Source organism: Protomyctophum parallelum, assembly GCF_964188405.1.
Source record: "Protomyctophum parallelum genome assembly, chromosome: 5".
NCBI lineage: Eukaryota > Metazoa > Chordata > Actinopteri > Myctophiformes > Myctophidae > Protomyctophum > Protomyctophum parallelum.
The window spans coordinates 33,711,387-33,727,185 of NC_139702.1; the positions used below are offsets into that span (position 1 = coordinate 33,711,387).

At 43.8% G+C, this 15,799-nt stretch overlaps 1 protein-coding gene across 3 annotated transcripts in view; it reads right to left on the reverse strand.

Annotated features, from left to right (window-relative positions):
* rhbdl3 (rhomboid, veinlet-like 3) overlaps window positions 1–15,799 on the reverse strand; it is a 132,079-nt gene that overhangs the window by 67,401 nt on the left and 48,879 nt on the right. For all 3 annotated transcript variants that reach the window (XM_083764270.1, XM_083764269.1, XM_083764268.1), the window contains 2 exons: window positions 12,058–12,206; window positions 7,906–8,018 (listed from right to left, as the gene is read on the reverse strand). In XM_083764270.1, coding sequence (XP_083620396.1) covers window positions 7,906–8,018; window positions 12,058–12,206 — 262 coding nt within the window. The remainder of the gene's footprint in view (window positions 1–7,905; window positions 8,019–12,057; window positions 12,207–15,799) is intronic.

The window sequence follows — 15,799 nt, forward strand, 5'->3', positions numbered from 1 at the left end:
ACACTTGCACAAACAAACACACACTGACAAGTACGCATGCAATCATGCACCCACATACATGCACACGCACACGGACATGCACGCACGCAAGCACACACACACACACACACACACACACACACACACACACACACACACACACACACACAGAGCATTATGAAGGACGTCCATCCCTATGTCATTTATCTTGGTTGTTCTTCTACGCTGAACCGAGGGGCAGCGAGGCAGCATTGGATGTTGACAGACAATTTTGATTTAGTTTTAGTCAGTCTTTTGAATAAAATTAATTTTTGTTTTAGTCATATTTTAGTCATCTAAAATGTTTTAGTCTAGTTTTACTTGACTAAATACCAACATTTTAGTAGAGTATATCAGGGGTTCTCAATGTTTTTGGCCGGGGACCACCCCGGAAATGCTTTGGCACCCCGCCCCGCCCCCTCCCGACCCCCAATATAAATTGACTGCTACAATAACCTTAATAATAGAGACAATACACCATAAATAAATACTGAAAGCAGATAATCATTAGGGAAGGTGTATGCATGTACTATGTGTACTATGTAAACTCTTCATTTCCATTTTCCAGCCATTCAGTTGCAAAACTGAATGGCTTCTAGCAGTTGATTTAAGTAAAATGTATTTCGGCCGGCCATGATGGCTTTGAAATGCCTGATTTATACTCAGCTGTGCACCGAAAATCTACAAGCTTGTAGATCTGCTATTTTCAGAGAGTGACACCTGCACACAACAAAACATGACTTTTAGTTCTACTGGATCTCTTCTCCAATATTCCCTCCCTAACATTTACACTTTTATTTGTTTGACGAAATTGTCAATATTATATGTCTTAGTGTTAGTCATCATAGCAGCTTAGTCTTTATTTAGTTTTCGTCAGTAAAACAAAAGAGTCAACAAACTAAATCAACAATGCAATGAGGAAACGCTAACGCGTTGCACATCAGCACCAATCATCTGGTAACTGTGATCATCAAAGTAGTGTTTACTATAGCATACAAATACCTAGTACACTTATACCTTTTAAATGTACTAGGTATTTGTATGCTATGTCCTGTACGTCAGTCCTGTTTGTATTGTTTGATGTTTGATGTCTGGGGACTGCAGATGGAAATGAGCAAGTTTTGCTAAATCTGGTATATTTACACTGCATTTTTAATGTAATGTTCATCAATATACACTATCCCGACCAAATAAACGAATAAAGAATATGATCAGACAGTGGATGATGCCTCTACCAGACCATGTGTGTATGAAGAGGATGTGAATGTATGGGGCACGTAGGAATTAGCCTGGTTAATAAACCAGACTAATATCGCACGGACCGCGGGATATTAGTATGGGGAGGCTCAGCTTGGATTTCATTTCCAGGGGAGCGGGTTGAAACATTTTCTCTTTGACGCAATTGGTCAGAGCTACTGTCAGTCAAAGGTCTCAAGCATTGAAAGTAACTGTAACAAAGCCCGCCCATATTGCATACCGTGTCCCGATTGGCCGCCCCATTTCTCTGGTGTAGGAAATGGGCGTACAATTGAGCCTCTCCAGACCGTAATCCGCCGGCAGGCAATTTTTTTTTTGCCAACGGCTGATTCGGTCTGGTTTATTAACCAGGCTACGTAGGAATACTATGTAACATTTGGCTTTTTACTTAAAATAAATGCTTTTTCTTTTATCATTATTAGTTCACTTTTCTATTCTATTTAGTATTTTGGTTCTCTCTCCAGGGTCAATGTGGGAGGGAGGGGAGGGGGGGGGGGGCACCGGCTTTTATATGCAATGCACATTAATTAATATGCAATGTTGTATGTACCTCCCCCCTCCTATTTTTGGGATAAATCAATTAGGGATTTGCGTCTGCACGTCTGCGTGCGCCGGGTCAGAGCCATCGACCTCTCTCTCCAGACAGCTGGATCTTCTCTTTTGACCTTTGACCCCTGCCCTGACCCCAGGGTGTTCCAGCTGAGTCCCTGTGTGTTCTTTCAAATGAAGCAAACATCCAGCAGAACCCTCACATCTCCCTTAATGCAGCAAAAAAAAAGAAAAAGCTTTTGTGTTGAAATTGCTAACTGATATGGCCCACTTCTTCAAAGGGTTTCAAGGCTCAAGGACTAAAGGTCCCTACACACTGCTGCTGTTGAAAAGGCTTTCAAATAAATTCTGTCTTTTCCTGACATGGTTTCATTGATATATTTATTTAAAAGAATGTATTAAATAGACTGCCAACATTGATTCATATGTCACTTAACTGCATCCGGGGTGCAGTGGGGACCCGAAAATGAACCGGAAGCAAAATCGCCTAAAGCTAATATGTCTTTTTATAACTCATCAGAGAAAAAGGTGTTTTAAAGGTTTTAAGATGCGGTTGTAATGGAAGTGAATGGGTGAAAATATTTCATTGACTGACCAAGGCGGAGCCGAGCGTTGACTAACAACGGAGACGCTGCTAGATGGTGGATATCAGCGAGACATTCTAAACGAATAAACCCCCCTCGGCAGCGAGCGCCATTGGGAAAAAGGTCATCAAAGACGTGATCGGCAGGAAAATAGTTAATGTCCCACCTTGATTTCTAAAACCTAATCAAATGAACACGTGAATAATACCAAAAAAATCACGTATCACTAGATACAACTGTCTTTTGTTTCTGGTGAAATGTCCATAAATGTTATTCTAAAACAGACATTAAAATGGGTTTGTATAGGAAGGGGGCGGGGCACCTAAAATTAATATGCAACTATCTAAATACTGAATCAAGCAGCTTAAATTTGTCTGCGGTGTTCACATAAGCCTGAGTAGACGATACAATCACCAAAAGTGAGTTTGAAAGTGAAATATCCCTTTAAGCTATAACAACCATTTTCCATCATTTCATAGCCTAATCCTATCATCATCAAAAAATATCGCAGTCAATAATACTCAAATAATAATAATAATAATAAAAAAGAATCAACAGATTAGTCAATTATGAAAAATAAATGAAGAAATGAAGAAAATCTTTGTTTTGCTATGTCCAGTTTTAATTTCTGAGCACTTTAGCAACCTTCAGAATAAAAGCCACAAACATCACAATGAACAAACGACCAAAGCAACACCGCCTCTATTCAATTGAGGGTCGATATCTAATTAAAACAGCAGACGTCTGTGGGTGCGTGGGGGTATATGCGTGTGTGTGTGTGTGTGTGTGTGTGTGTGTGTGTGTGTGTGTGTGTGTGTGTGGTGTGTGTGAGTGATTTATGGCCCATTTTCCCCCTCATTTCACTGCGGGGTTAAAGCTACAGGCCAACACAACTAGGATCCCCTGGGTCTCTGTTGCTGACCTCCATGTACACACACGTGCACACACACACACACACACACACACACACACACACACACACACACACACACACACACACACACACACACACACACACACACACACACAGAGAGAGATGAAGCAGGGACCCCCACTACATATTGTATAGAATCGTGTTGCAGATTCAACTTTTTCAAGGATTTGATAGACTTGTTTGACAGCACTAGCTAGTGCCAGTGTTGTGTAATTTACTAAATTCATAATGTTTTATTGTTTGCATGTTTGTTAAACACATTATCTTTTCTATTAATATGTTGGATTCATATTCATGTGTATTTCCAGACATTTAACCACTTGAACACAAAATATTTAGCAAACTTGACCTTTGGCTCTGTACTTGGTCTGCTCTTCCCCCCCCTCTACCAGACCAAACCTCTTTGCTGAAAGTAGCCAATTCTAGAAATTTCATAAATTAGAAAACAAATGTTTAAGAAGTAGTGAAAATAGCAGATATACAAGCTCGCAATTGTGAGCTTGTAGATCTGCTATTTTCACTAGTTTGGGTGCAGGGCAAATGTCAAATGTATAGGTTTTGGGCCATGAGCTACATGGTTTGGGAAACACTGCAGTAGAGAGTCAATGTACAAACAATTCAGTCCCAATGAATGATCCTCAGACTCTTGAGCTGTATTTTACTCTTTTTTAACTCGAGTCATTACATTTACTTTGCAGACTCAAGCCTCCATGTTCGTGTGTGGATCGAATCATGGACCCGTATGTGTTGAGTTCAATTAAAACCTGTCCATATATCTGTTTTCCTATTATCCACCTCTACTTCTTCATATCATTTGTGGTATTATTGTGTGTGTGTGTGTGTGTGTGTGTGTGTGTGTGTGTGTGTGTGTGTGTGTGTGTGTGTGTGTGTGTGTGCGTGTGCGTGTGCGTGTGTGTGTGTGTGTGCGTGGGTGCGTGCGTGAGTGCGTGTGGACGATTGAGACATATGATTATGTATGGTGGGGGGCACACTATTACACATAGTCAAAAGAGAACAGTCTTTGATGGGAGCTCTAACAACCCCCTGCACACCACCACCCCTGGTCAGAGCAGAAGAACACACAGCCATCTGCCCCCCCCCCCCCCCCCCCCCCCCCCACACACACACACAATGGTACTGACCAGACACCTCCCCCCCCACCCCCCAGCTAGTGCAAACACACATGAACGGCAGGTGGACGGACCATCAGTGGACTTAAAAGAACGTTAGTCCCAAAGAGAGAGCACGAGATAGAGAGTGTGCGTGAGTGTGTGTGTAATAATACATAAATGTATGCAAAATATGTGTTTGTGCCTGCGTATACACACAAGTGTGTCTGTGGAGGTCTCTGAGTGTGCGTGCGTGCGTGTGTGTGGACTGACAGAGAATTTCCCATCACCTAAAGGTAATTTGAATACACTGAATAGTCTAGACAACCTTAGCTTTGGAAGCTCTGAGCCATGCTGTGAGAACAACAGAAATTAACACGTGGCTCTGTTGTCCTGGAGCCTCTTCTCACCTGTCCCCCCACCCCCCCTCTTCCTTTGTGTGTAAGCAAATGGTCCTTACATCTAGAGAGATTGTATTCACTTCTGGGTCCACCTTGTGGGTGGGACTAAACTGCCATATAAACTGTAACTCTGTGCTTGTATCGTTATGCTTACTTTGGAGACCGGCCTGTGAGCTGGAGCATCCGTGTATACTGGTGTGCACGTTAAATAAACTTCAACAAAGAGAACTTGCTTGCCTCCTGACAGACCTTCAAGCCTGGTGATTCCTCACGCGTTTAGAGTGTGTAAAACCTGCCACGTCAATTTGGTGTCAGAAGCGGGATCCTGTGTCGTTGAGCTCCGGAAGATCAAGCCACAACTGACGTCAACGAACCGCTCCAAAAGGACAGAAGAGTCATGGCTGCATCAATGGAGTTCAACGCCTGGATTAAAAAAAAAAACCTGTGGCTACACTAAAAAACGGTGAGAATCTTCCAAATTTCAGACAATTGAAGAGCTAATTATAAATTCTAAGACCATATTTTGCCAACCTATCTATTGTAATAGTCAAGTATGCTTGATTCAAAATACAGCAGCAAGCCTAGCCTAAGAAAAGAGACCTTGCATTAAGCCAAGTTTGCAAACGCAAAGACACCTTGTTAACCTTGTTGAAAACAACATAAAGAAAACATAAAGATACAGCGTTTTGCATTAAGTCGAGTAAAGAAAGAGAAGTAAAGTTTGTAAACACAAAGACACCTTGTTATACTGAGAATAGCATAAGAACCTTGTTGTAAAACAACATAAAGACATCTTGTTACTCTCAGATAAGACATAAAGATACAGTGTTTACACCAAGTAAAGTTTGTAGCACAAAGATTACCGTGTTACATAGATAGTCAGTATGGGAAATAAAAAAAGTGCGCCAGTGGCAGAAGATAAAGAAAGATGGTCTTCTCTCATGAGCGTGATGGTTGCAAAATATGGTCCAGAAGCATTAGACTGCCTTGATGAGTGGAAACTCATGGGCTTTCCAGAACAAGGCTCTTTAAGTAAAAAGAAATTGCTTGAATTAGATGAATTGCTGAAGGAAGCTGAGAAAAAAATGAGAAAGAAAAAGTCCGTTAAAACGCACAAACTCGACAGATGTGACCGCCACAGAAAAGTACTTTCAATGTGGATGGACGAAGCAGAATATAGACAGCGAGAAAGTGACATCGCTACGCAGAATTCTCCTTTGTCTCCTTCACAGCAGGCCGAAATCGGCCTGGGCTACCCCCCCATGCAAGCCAGTCGATCTACCATCCAGCTACAGCAGGCAGCTGTCACCCTTGCTACGGGCCTGCAGCCCTCTACTCCAACAGCAGTCTTGATCAGCCTTTTGGAGAGCGTTACTACAAGCATACAACTCTCTACTCCAACGACCATCCTGGTTTCTGCTGCGCTGGGCCTATTGAAAGAAGCTCAACACAGGGGAGAGCAGCCCATGGCGGAGAAACCTGTGGGTGATGCAGTGGCATGGGGAGTCGATGACATCCAGCCAGCTACGTACGTAGAGGAGACGGTGCCTGTGGGAGCCGGGAGTGCCTGGGAGAACCACACGGACGGTCCACAGCCTTCAACCAAGAGGGAATCGTCGGACATCGAGGTGGGGAGAACAGAACCAGCAGGAGCAGAGCAGCCCGGGACCGGAGACAAGCCAGCGACAGACGTCGAGGGCAAGGGGACATCTCCTGTGCACAGCGCAGGAGGGCTGCTGACTACAAGGGCGGAGGCGGCAGGCGGCTGTCTAGAGACGGAGGCCCTGGATGGGCTGCTGACTACAGAGGCGGCAGGCGGCTGTCTAGAGACGGAGGCCCTGGAGCCTACCTACACGACCCTAATCGTCAAACCAGCGACGGACGTCGAGGGTGTGGCCAAGAATCTACTCGTTCAACAGGCGGTGGGAGAGGTGTACACACTTACACGCCCAGGGAAGGTTCCAGCGGGCCAACCAATGAAGGAGGAGATGACCGCAGTACCGGCAGTTGCGTTCCGTAAGTTTTTACACGCACTGTCAGAGTTGGCAGGAAAGGAGAGGTTCACGCCTCCATTCCTTAAATCTAAGGCCAGAAAGATGCCTTTATTTTCCAATCCTGGGGGAAAGAAAAAGAAGGTGAAGTGGAAATGGACTTGGAGAGACACTTTCCGGAAGTCTGCTAAGGAGTACCATGTGACTTACCCACCATGAGACTCAACACACATACACACACACACCTCCCCTACAGCCCAATTAAAAAGAAAAAGAAAAAAGTGGGGGGATCACTCGACCGTATACCTGGAAAGAAAATATTGTTTGGAATATGATGTTTTCTGTTTATTTGTTATGTTGCTGTGCTAAATACAGGTCAAATTGATTCAACAGGGTACTGTATTAGTATCATTTTTAGGGATTTCTTGGTTTATTTGATTGTCCAGTCACGATTGTAAAACCCTTGTGTCATTCTTTTGCTTAACTCAAATATGTTACAAGTACTCCTATTTTTGATGTATTTTCTTCAAATGTATTATGATGTATTCTTTTGATATTGATGGAAAATTCACAATCATTGTTTAATTAAGTTGTTGTTTAATTAACAAGAGGAAGGATTTGACAGAGAATTTCCCATCACCTAAAGGTAATTTGAATACACTGAATAGTCTAGACAACCTTAGCTTTGGAAGCTCTGAGCCATGCTGTGAGAACAACAGAAATTAACACGTGGCTCTGTTGTCCTGGAGCCTCTTCTCACCTGTCCCCCCACCCCCCCTCTTCCTTTGTGTGTAAGCAAATGGTCCTTACATCTAGAGAGATTGTATTCACTTCTGGGTCCACCTTGTGGGTGGGACTAAACTGCCATATAAACTGTAACTCTGTGCTTGTATCGTTATGCTTGCTTTGGAGACCGGCCTGTGAGCTGGAGCATCCGTGTATACTGGTGTGCACGTTAAATAAACTTCAACAAAGAGAACTTGCTTGCCTCCTGACAGACCTTCAAGCCTGGTGATTCCTCACGCGTTTAGAGTGTGTAAAACCTGCCACGTCAGGACTCACCCGCTAGTGCTCCACACACGTAGACCAGTCCAATCCTCAGTGCTCCGTGGACCATCTCCAAAGGAACCCCTACAAGAAGTTGCATGGCCATATTCAGACCCAGATGTTCTATCCTGTAACACACACGCACACACACATTAGCACTTTATTCATGTCCACGCACAGGGAAAACATGCAGCGACACAAATATTTTTGTTACATTAAAAGAAAATGACTGGCCGAGTCAAACTGCTGTGTTTGAAACATATTGAGCCAGTATGGATAGACGGAACAGCACAGCTAAAGTGCGCTCCACTACTGAGGACAGATTGTGTGAGATAAATAAAATAAGCAACCAATAAATACATAAATAAGCCCAAAAGAAGCGACTATAGTCACTATATACCAGGGATCTGCAACCTTTTATTTAAATTAATAAAGTGCCATATTTTTTGTTATAATGGTTATTATTAGGCTCAGTCAGAACAATAACTCACTTTGTTTCAGGATGACATCTCTGAACAAGCATGCAGTTGTTTTGGATTTGTGACAGTCTTTAGACACATGCAGTACAGTACAGTACAGTACTGCATGTGTAACCCAGTAAGATCTGAGGCCGATTCTACTATGGGTCCAATGGAGTTAAGAGGTTTTGTCAGTTTTTTACTACTTTGGTTCAATATTTTCGAAACAACACACAACGACGTAAAGGGTGTTCAATAGCACTGGATTTATGGGGAAAACAAATCAAAAACTTCAAAAATGGAGTTATGAGGTTTCCTCCGGACAGCAATGATATGTATTTGGCCACAGAATATTTTGTTCCGGCCGGGGACTTGACGTGCTATGAGCTTGTATATCTGCTATTTTTAGGGACTGCAGGCATAAATAAAAAGACACGCGCACGCATGCACGCACAGAAACGCGCAAATATACTGTGTCCTTCATGCCTAGAGAGTCCTTCCCAGCGCATTCAGTCAGTATATATACTGTATATACAGTAAATATACTGTGTCCTTCATGCCTAGAGAGTCCTTCCCAGCGCATTCAGTCAGTATATATACTGTATATACAGTAAATATACTGTGTCCTTCCCAGCGCATTCAGTCAGCAGCACTGACACATTTGGGAGCCACAGCAGAACGCAAAAGGACAGGAGCAGCACAATCTGCAGCCTAGCCTGGTCGTCTCTCATCGTCTCTCTCTTTCTGCCTCAGTCACTCATTGTCTTCTCTCTCTCTCTCTCTCTCTCTCTCTCTCTCTCTCTGTATTTGTCTCTCCCACTCGCTCTATATACTGTAGTTCTCTCTCCCCCTGTGACACTGTCTCTGTCTCTCTTCCATAATCCACAGTACGGACTGTACCGCCTGTCCTCCTCTTGCCTCTTTCTGTCATTGACCATTGCTTAATCACACAGCTGATATCACAGTGCAGATATGCTCTGCACACACACACACACACACGCACGCACGCACGCACGCACGCACGCACGCACGCACGCACGCACGCACACACGCACACACACACACACACACACACACACACACACACACACACACACACACACACACAAAATTATGTTTATTTGAACCTAAAACAAACCTAATTCCTCCCAGCTCTAACACAAATACAGAGACTGTCTTGTGGACAATGAGACAATGTGAGTTATTGATTAGATTAGAACATGCCTGACAACAGCTCCTCTCCAGATAACAGGGCCTTTGTGTTTCTACACTGCTGATGAGATAGATCACTGCTTCCCTACGAGAGGTCCCATTGTGTCCAAAGGACTGCGTTCTCTCTGGACACTCAACACGAGTACAATATATTATTTAATATTGTGTTGCAGTTTAAACTTTTTCATAGAAGCTTCATATAGACTTGTTTGACAGCATTATCATCAGTGTTTGTCAATTCATGTTTTGTTTGTTTATACATCATCTTTTCTGTTCATATGTTGAATTCATGTCAATGTGTTTTTTTCAGAAATGTTTTAAACCCTCAATGTTTAGTTAACTTGACTCTTGGCTCTGTGTGAGCTTGTAGATCTGCAATTTTTTTACACTCTTATATGATGAAATACAGTATGGCATTAATTAACAAAAAGTAAAAAAAAAAAAAAAAAAGAGAATAAATACAAAGTTGGAAATGTTTTGAGGATTGGGAAGGATCAGTTCATGGTGTGTCTGTGTGTGTGTGTGTGTGTGTGTGAAGGCAACGTACTGTGCAATGTGGAGACAGACAAATCAGTCACTGCTGTCTTTAAAGAGCCAGCAGCAGTGTAAATGATCCTGTATGGACACTCAGGGGACACAGTGGTGGCAGAGAGACACATTTCTCCTGGTCATGTAAGCGGCCGTGAAGGTTGCTTTATAACGCTTAACCTGGTTGTCTCTATTGCCGCAGGGGCATGTCATTATGGGCAAAGGACTTCCATTCTTCTCTTTCCATTGTCTTATACTTTAGCTATAGAAGAATAGCAGATATAAAACTTTCCGCAGCACTGGGTGCCGCGCTATGAGCTTGAAGATCTGCTATGTTTGAAAAACTGTGACAATGTGTGAAAATCTTTGAATATATATTCTTTCACAGCGAACGTTTTTAACTTGACTATTTGCTTCTGGGGGGGCCCTCAAACTAAATATTTTCAGATGGTGTTCCACAGCCAAATACAGATCATTCTGGGAGTCCTTGACATAAAAAAAAGTTTGAGCACCACTGATACGTTTTTCAGAAAGGTCTTAATCCGTGATATAAATGGTCCCTCCCCTTTACTGCCCGACTGAGTCTACATTTACCCAATGTGGTCATTAATTATTTTTGTATAATAATATATGGACCCCGCCACTAGGGGACGCTAGGGGACCTTATCAGCCAGGTCCGTATACGGACCCCAACGTATACTCTGTGTAATGGTTTAGCCCCATGGCAGCTTTAAACATCTGGTCCAGTTGCTAAGGCAACGCCACGTCACCACCAGCTATGGGACGTAAAATCGAATCACCGTTTTCCTCGTTTAAAAGCATTCAAACATCAATAAGTCGGAATCCATCAATCCAGGAGAGCTGTCCTTGGTGGATTGGATGTAATTTGTGACTTTGTACTGTAAACGTTTCTGGCTTCAGCCTATACCTTTTTGGTCTTAGCGCAAGGAAATTTATGATCAAATGAAATGAATGCATACAATGTTCATTCTATGACCAAATTAAACTGAACTGAACTGTGATTGTGCCAATGCTAAAGTGTGTGTTGAGTGTGTGTGGGGCGGGCAAACTCCTTCTCTTAAAGTGAGCGTATGGTGGCACTGGGAACTTCATAAATGCCAACAGCTGGCAAATAAAGTATTAAACTTGAATGATCTGGCCTGGTCTCACACACTGAAATACTTAATATAATATAATATATATTATTCTGAAAGCTAAACCCCTATTTTTATAGTGTTGCTCGGCGAAAATATTCGCTTTTAAGCATTTTTCTTCTTTTTAGCATTTCCGCACTGTTCATTTTAACCTACACCCTCCTTCACGGCTGGACGGGGATTTAATCGATGAAATGAACTAAAGATGGCCATTGGCCAGGTCTCACCTGGGTTCAGAGGGAGAAGGTATGTTTATCCTCAATCTTAATGCGAAATCTACAAATCTTCTAAATTAGTTGTCTGAAAAATGTGGTTGGTATAGCAGTGGTTCTCAAACCTTTTCATGTCAAGGACACCCACAATTATAATATGCACAGTATTTGGCCACGGACACCCATCTCAAAATGTTTTGTTCCAGGGACCGCCACAAATAAAGATTTGAGTTAAAAAAAGATTTGCTTTAACCCATTTAAACCTGAGGCCGATTCTAAAAACGCCTCCTAAAACCTAACCTAAGGTTTTCTGACAACTATTCTGAAAACTATTGCTATATGAGACACAGAGGTTACACCAGGTCTAAATGGGTTAAAACTTAAAATATACATATACAGTATACCGGTATTCACATTTTGTGCTATTTCGAAATAGCAGATCTACAAGTTCATGGCGCTGCACGAAGTGACGCGCCATGAGCATGTATATCTGCTATCTATGAGCAGATATAGCATCTTTGCTAATTCCGGTGTATTTACGTTACATTTGTCGAAATAAACAAATAAAGTCAAGTAAAAGGAAATGAAAAGTGGGTCTCTCACCCGGCATGCATGAAGACATAGCTGAGGAATCTCCAGGCCTGGGCCCGTAGCCGGGGGTGGTAAGGCAACGGGCCCTTTAGGAACGACGGACTGGAGACCTGCAGAACCCAGCGGTCCAACTGGAAGCCATAGTACATAAACACCACCACCTACAGGGAAACACAGGGAGACGAGCACATAGTACATAAACACCACCACCTACAGGGAAACACAGGGAGACGAGCACATAGTACATAAACACCACCACCTACAGGGAGACACAGGGAGACGAGCACATAGTACATAAACACCACCACCTACAGGGAGACACAGGGAGACGAGCACATAGTACATAAACACCACCACCTACAGGGAAACACAGGGAGACGAGCACATAGTACATAAACACCACCACCTACAGGGAGACACAGGGAGACGAGCACATAGTACATAAACACCACCACCTACAGGGAAACACAGGGAGACGAGCACATAGTACATAAACACCACCACCTACAGGGAAACACAGGGAGACGAGCACATAGTACATAAACACCACCACCTACAGGGAGACACAGGGAGACGAGCACATAGTACATAAACACCACCACCTACAGGGAGACACAGGGAGACGAGCACATAGTACATAAACACCACCACCTACAGGGAAACACAGGGAGACGAGCACATAGTACATAAACACCACCACCTACAGGGAGACACAGGGAGACGAGCACATAGTACATAAACACCACCACCTACAGGGAGACACAGGGAGACGAGCACATAGTACATAAACACCACCACCTACAGGGAAACACAGGGAGACGAGCACATAGTACATAAACACCACCACCTACAGGGAGACACAGGGAGACGAGCACATAGTACATAAACACCACCACCTACAGGGAAACACAGGGAGACGAGCACATAGTACATAAACACCACCACCTACAGGGAGACACAGGGAGACGAGCACATAGTACATAAACACCACCACCTACAGGGAAACACAGGGAGACGAGCACACGATGAGTAGCGGTGTCACGACACAGCGACTGCGTCGACAAATCTATTTTAAATGCAATCGATGTGTAAACAGCAACACATCGTACCATTACTGTCACGATTCTCAGACTTTGCTCATCTAGATGTTGTTTTTCTATGTTATGTTCTACTTGTTTTGATTCTATGTTCTGTTTATCTAGCTGTTGCATGTCTATGTTCTTGTTCTAGTTGTTTTGGTTCTGTGTTCATGTCTTCCCCATGTGTTTCTCATGTGTAATCAGCCCTCCTGTGTATATTAGTCTTGTTCCCCAGTCAGTCCTTGTCGGTTCATTGTTTAGTGTCATTCTGCATTTGTGATTTCTGTTCTGTTCACCAGTTAAATAAAATACCCAACCATGGGTTTTGATCACTACTCCTGCCTGGCTGTCCTGCATTTGGGTCCTCACCACCACCACCACCAGATCGTGACAATTACAGACGTCGAATCGTGTAGCTTCGCAGTGATCAGTAGTGAAGCGTTTTGCAATGCAAATAATCAACGCTAAGTACTTGTGTGTTGTATTTAGCAATTTTAAGAATACAATGAAATGGGTTATGGGAAAAACAAGAGAACAGCACTTCCACCATCTTTGTTAAAATCAAATCAAATCATTAAAAACCTTTGTTAGCCACTTGTGTTAAACCCCCGTAGTGTAGCTCTGGTCCTCTGTCCCGTCCCCTCCCGTTCAATACACCCGCTGACAGGCACCACCCTAGCCCCGCCCATCCCCACAAGGTTTCCCCTTAGAGTATATATGAATAGAGACGGCACCCGGAGGAAACCCTGAGGCGAAATGGACATAGTGGCCGAATTTGGTATTGCAGCGTGGGCCCAAACACATGAACGCGCTGGTCCGTTGACTATCATTGTGCACGTGACACGTGAACGCCGTTTCATACGTGAACACACGTGAACGCGTGCAATGATAGTCAGCGGCAGCGCGTTCATGTGTTTGGGCCCAATCCATCCCAGAATGCACTCTGTTCCTACTCGGAAGGAGGAGTGAAATCACCTCATGCGCTTTAGAGCAACTTAATGCAAGTGGATGGGAGGAGAACTCGGGTGCCGTCTCTATTCATATAAACAAGGCCAGTTGTTGGTCCTATAGATTAGACACCAAGCTGGATGCAGTGCGGTGGCTTAGAAACTCTAAACTCCATGATAGTGGATAGGCATTTGAGTATCTAAGTATTTACTATGAAAACATGCATTTCCCGTCAGTTGGTTGGTTGTTTTTTTTGCTATTTTTATCACCTTGAATTAGACCACACAGACCCCCCAATGAATTTTATCGCGTCTCAAACTGGGCGTCCTTGAAATGAAAGAGGTTGACCGAGATATGTACCCGAATATTGTACTTTCTCAATGTAGTACTGTCTGTGGATAAGGTTGATGGCCCTGCCTGTGGATAAGGTTGATGCCCTGTCTGTGGATAAGGTTGATGCCCTGTCTGTGGATAAGGTTGATGCCCTGTCTGTGGATTAGGTTGATGGCCTGTCTGTGGATAAGGTTGATGGCCTGTCTGTGGATAAGGTTGATGGCCTGTCTGTGGATAAGGTTGATGCCCTGTCTGTGGATAAGGTTGATGCCCTGTCTGTGGATAAGGTTGATGGCCTGTCTGTGGATAAGGTTGATGCCCTGTCTGTGGATAAGGTTGATGGCCTGTCTGTGGATAAGGTTGATGGCCTGTCTGTGGATAAGGTTGATGCCCTGTCTGTGGATAAGGTTGATGCCCTGTCTGTGGATAAGGTTGATGGCCCTGTCTGTGGATAAGGTTGATGCCCTGCCTGTGGATAAGGTTGATGCCCTGTCTGTGGATAAGGTTGATGCCCTGTCTGTGGATAAGGTTGATGCCCTGTCTGTGGATAAGGTTGATGGCCTGTCTGTGGATAAGGTTGATGGCCTGTCTGTGGATAAGGTTGATGCCCTGTCTGTGGATAAGGTTGATGGCCTGTCTGTGGATAAGGTTGATGCCCTGTCTGTGGATAAGGTTGATGCCCTGTCTGTGGATAAGGTTGATGCCCTGTCTGTGGATAAGGTTGATGGCCTGTCTGTGGATAAGGTTGATGGCCTGTCTGTGGATAAGGTTGATGCCCTGTCTGTGGATAAGGTTGATGCCCTGTCTGTGGATAAGGTTGATGCCCTGTCTGTGGATAAGGTTGATGGTCTGTCTGTGGATAAGGTTGATGGCCTGTCTGTGGATAAGGTTGATGGCCTGTCTGTGGATAAGGTTGATGGCCTGTCTGTGGATAAGGTTGATGGCCTGTCTGTGGATAAGGTTGATGGCCTGTCTGTGGATAAGGTTGATGGGCTGTCTGTGGATAAGGTTGATGGCCTGTCTGTGGATAAGGTTGATGGCCTGTCTGTGGATAAGGTTGATGCCCTGTCTGTGGATAAGGTTGATGGCCTGTCTGTGGATAGATTGATGGTCTGTCTGTGGATAAGGTTGATGGCCTGTCTGTGGATAAGGTTGATGGCCTGTCTGTGGATAAGGTTGATGGCCTGTCTGTGGATAAGGTTGATGCCCTGTCTGTGGATAAGGTTGATGGCCTGTCTGTGGATAAGGTTGATGGCCTGTCTGTGGATAAGGTTGATGGCCTGTCTGTGGATAAGGTTGATGCCCTGTCTGTGGATAAGGTTGATGGCCTCTACAACTTGGATGACCAAAAAAATATCCCTATCTTCTTGAGTGTTATGTCACGGTTCTGTGTT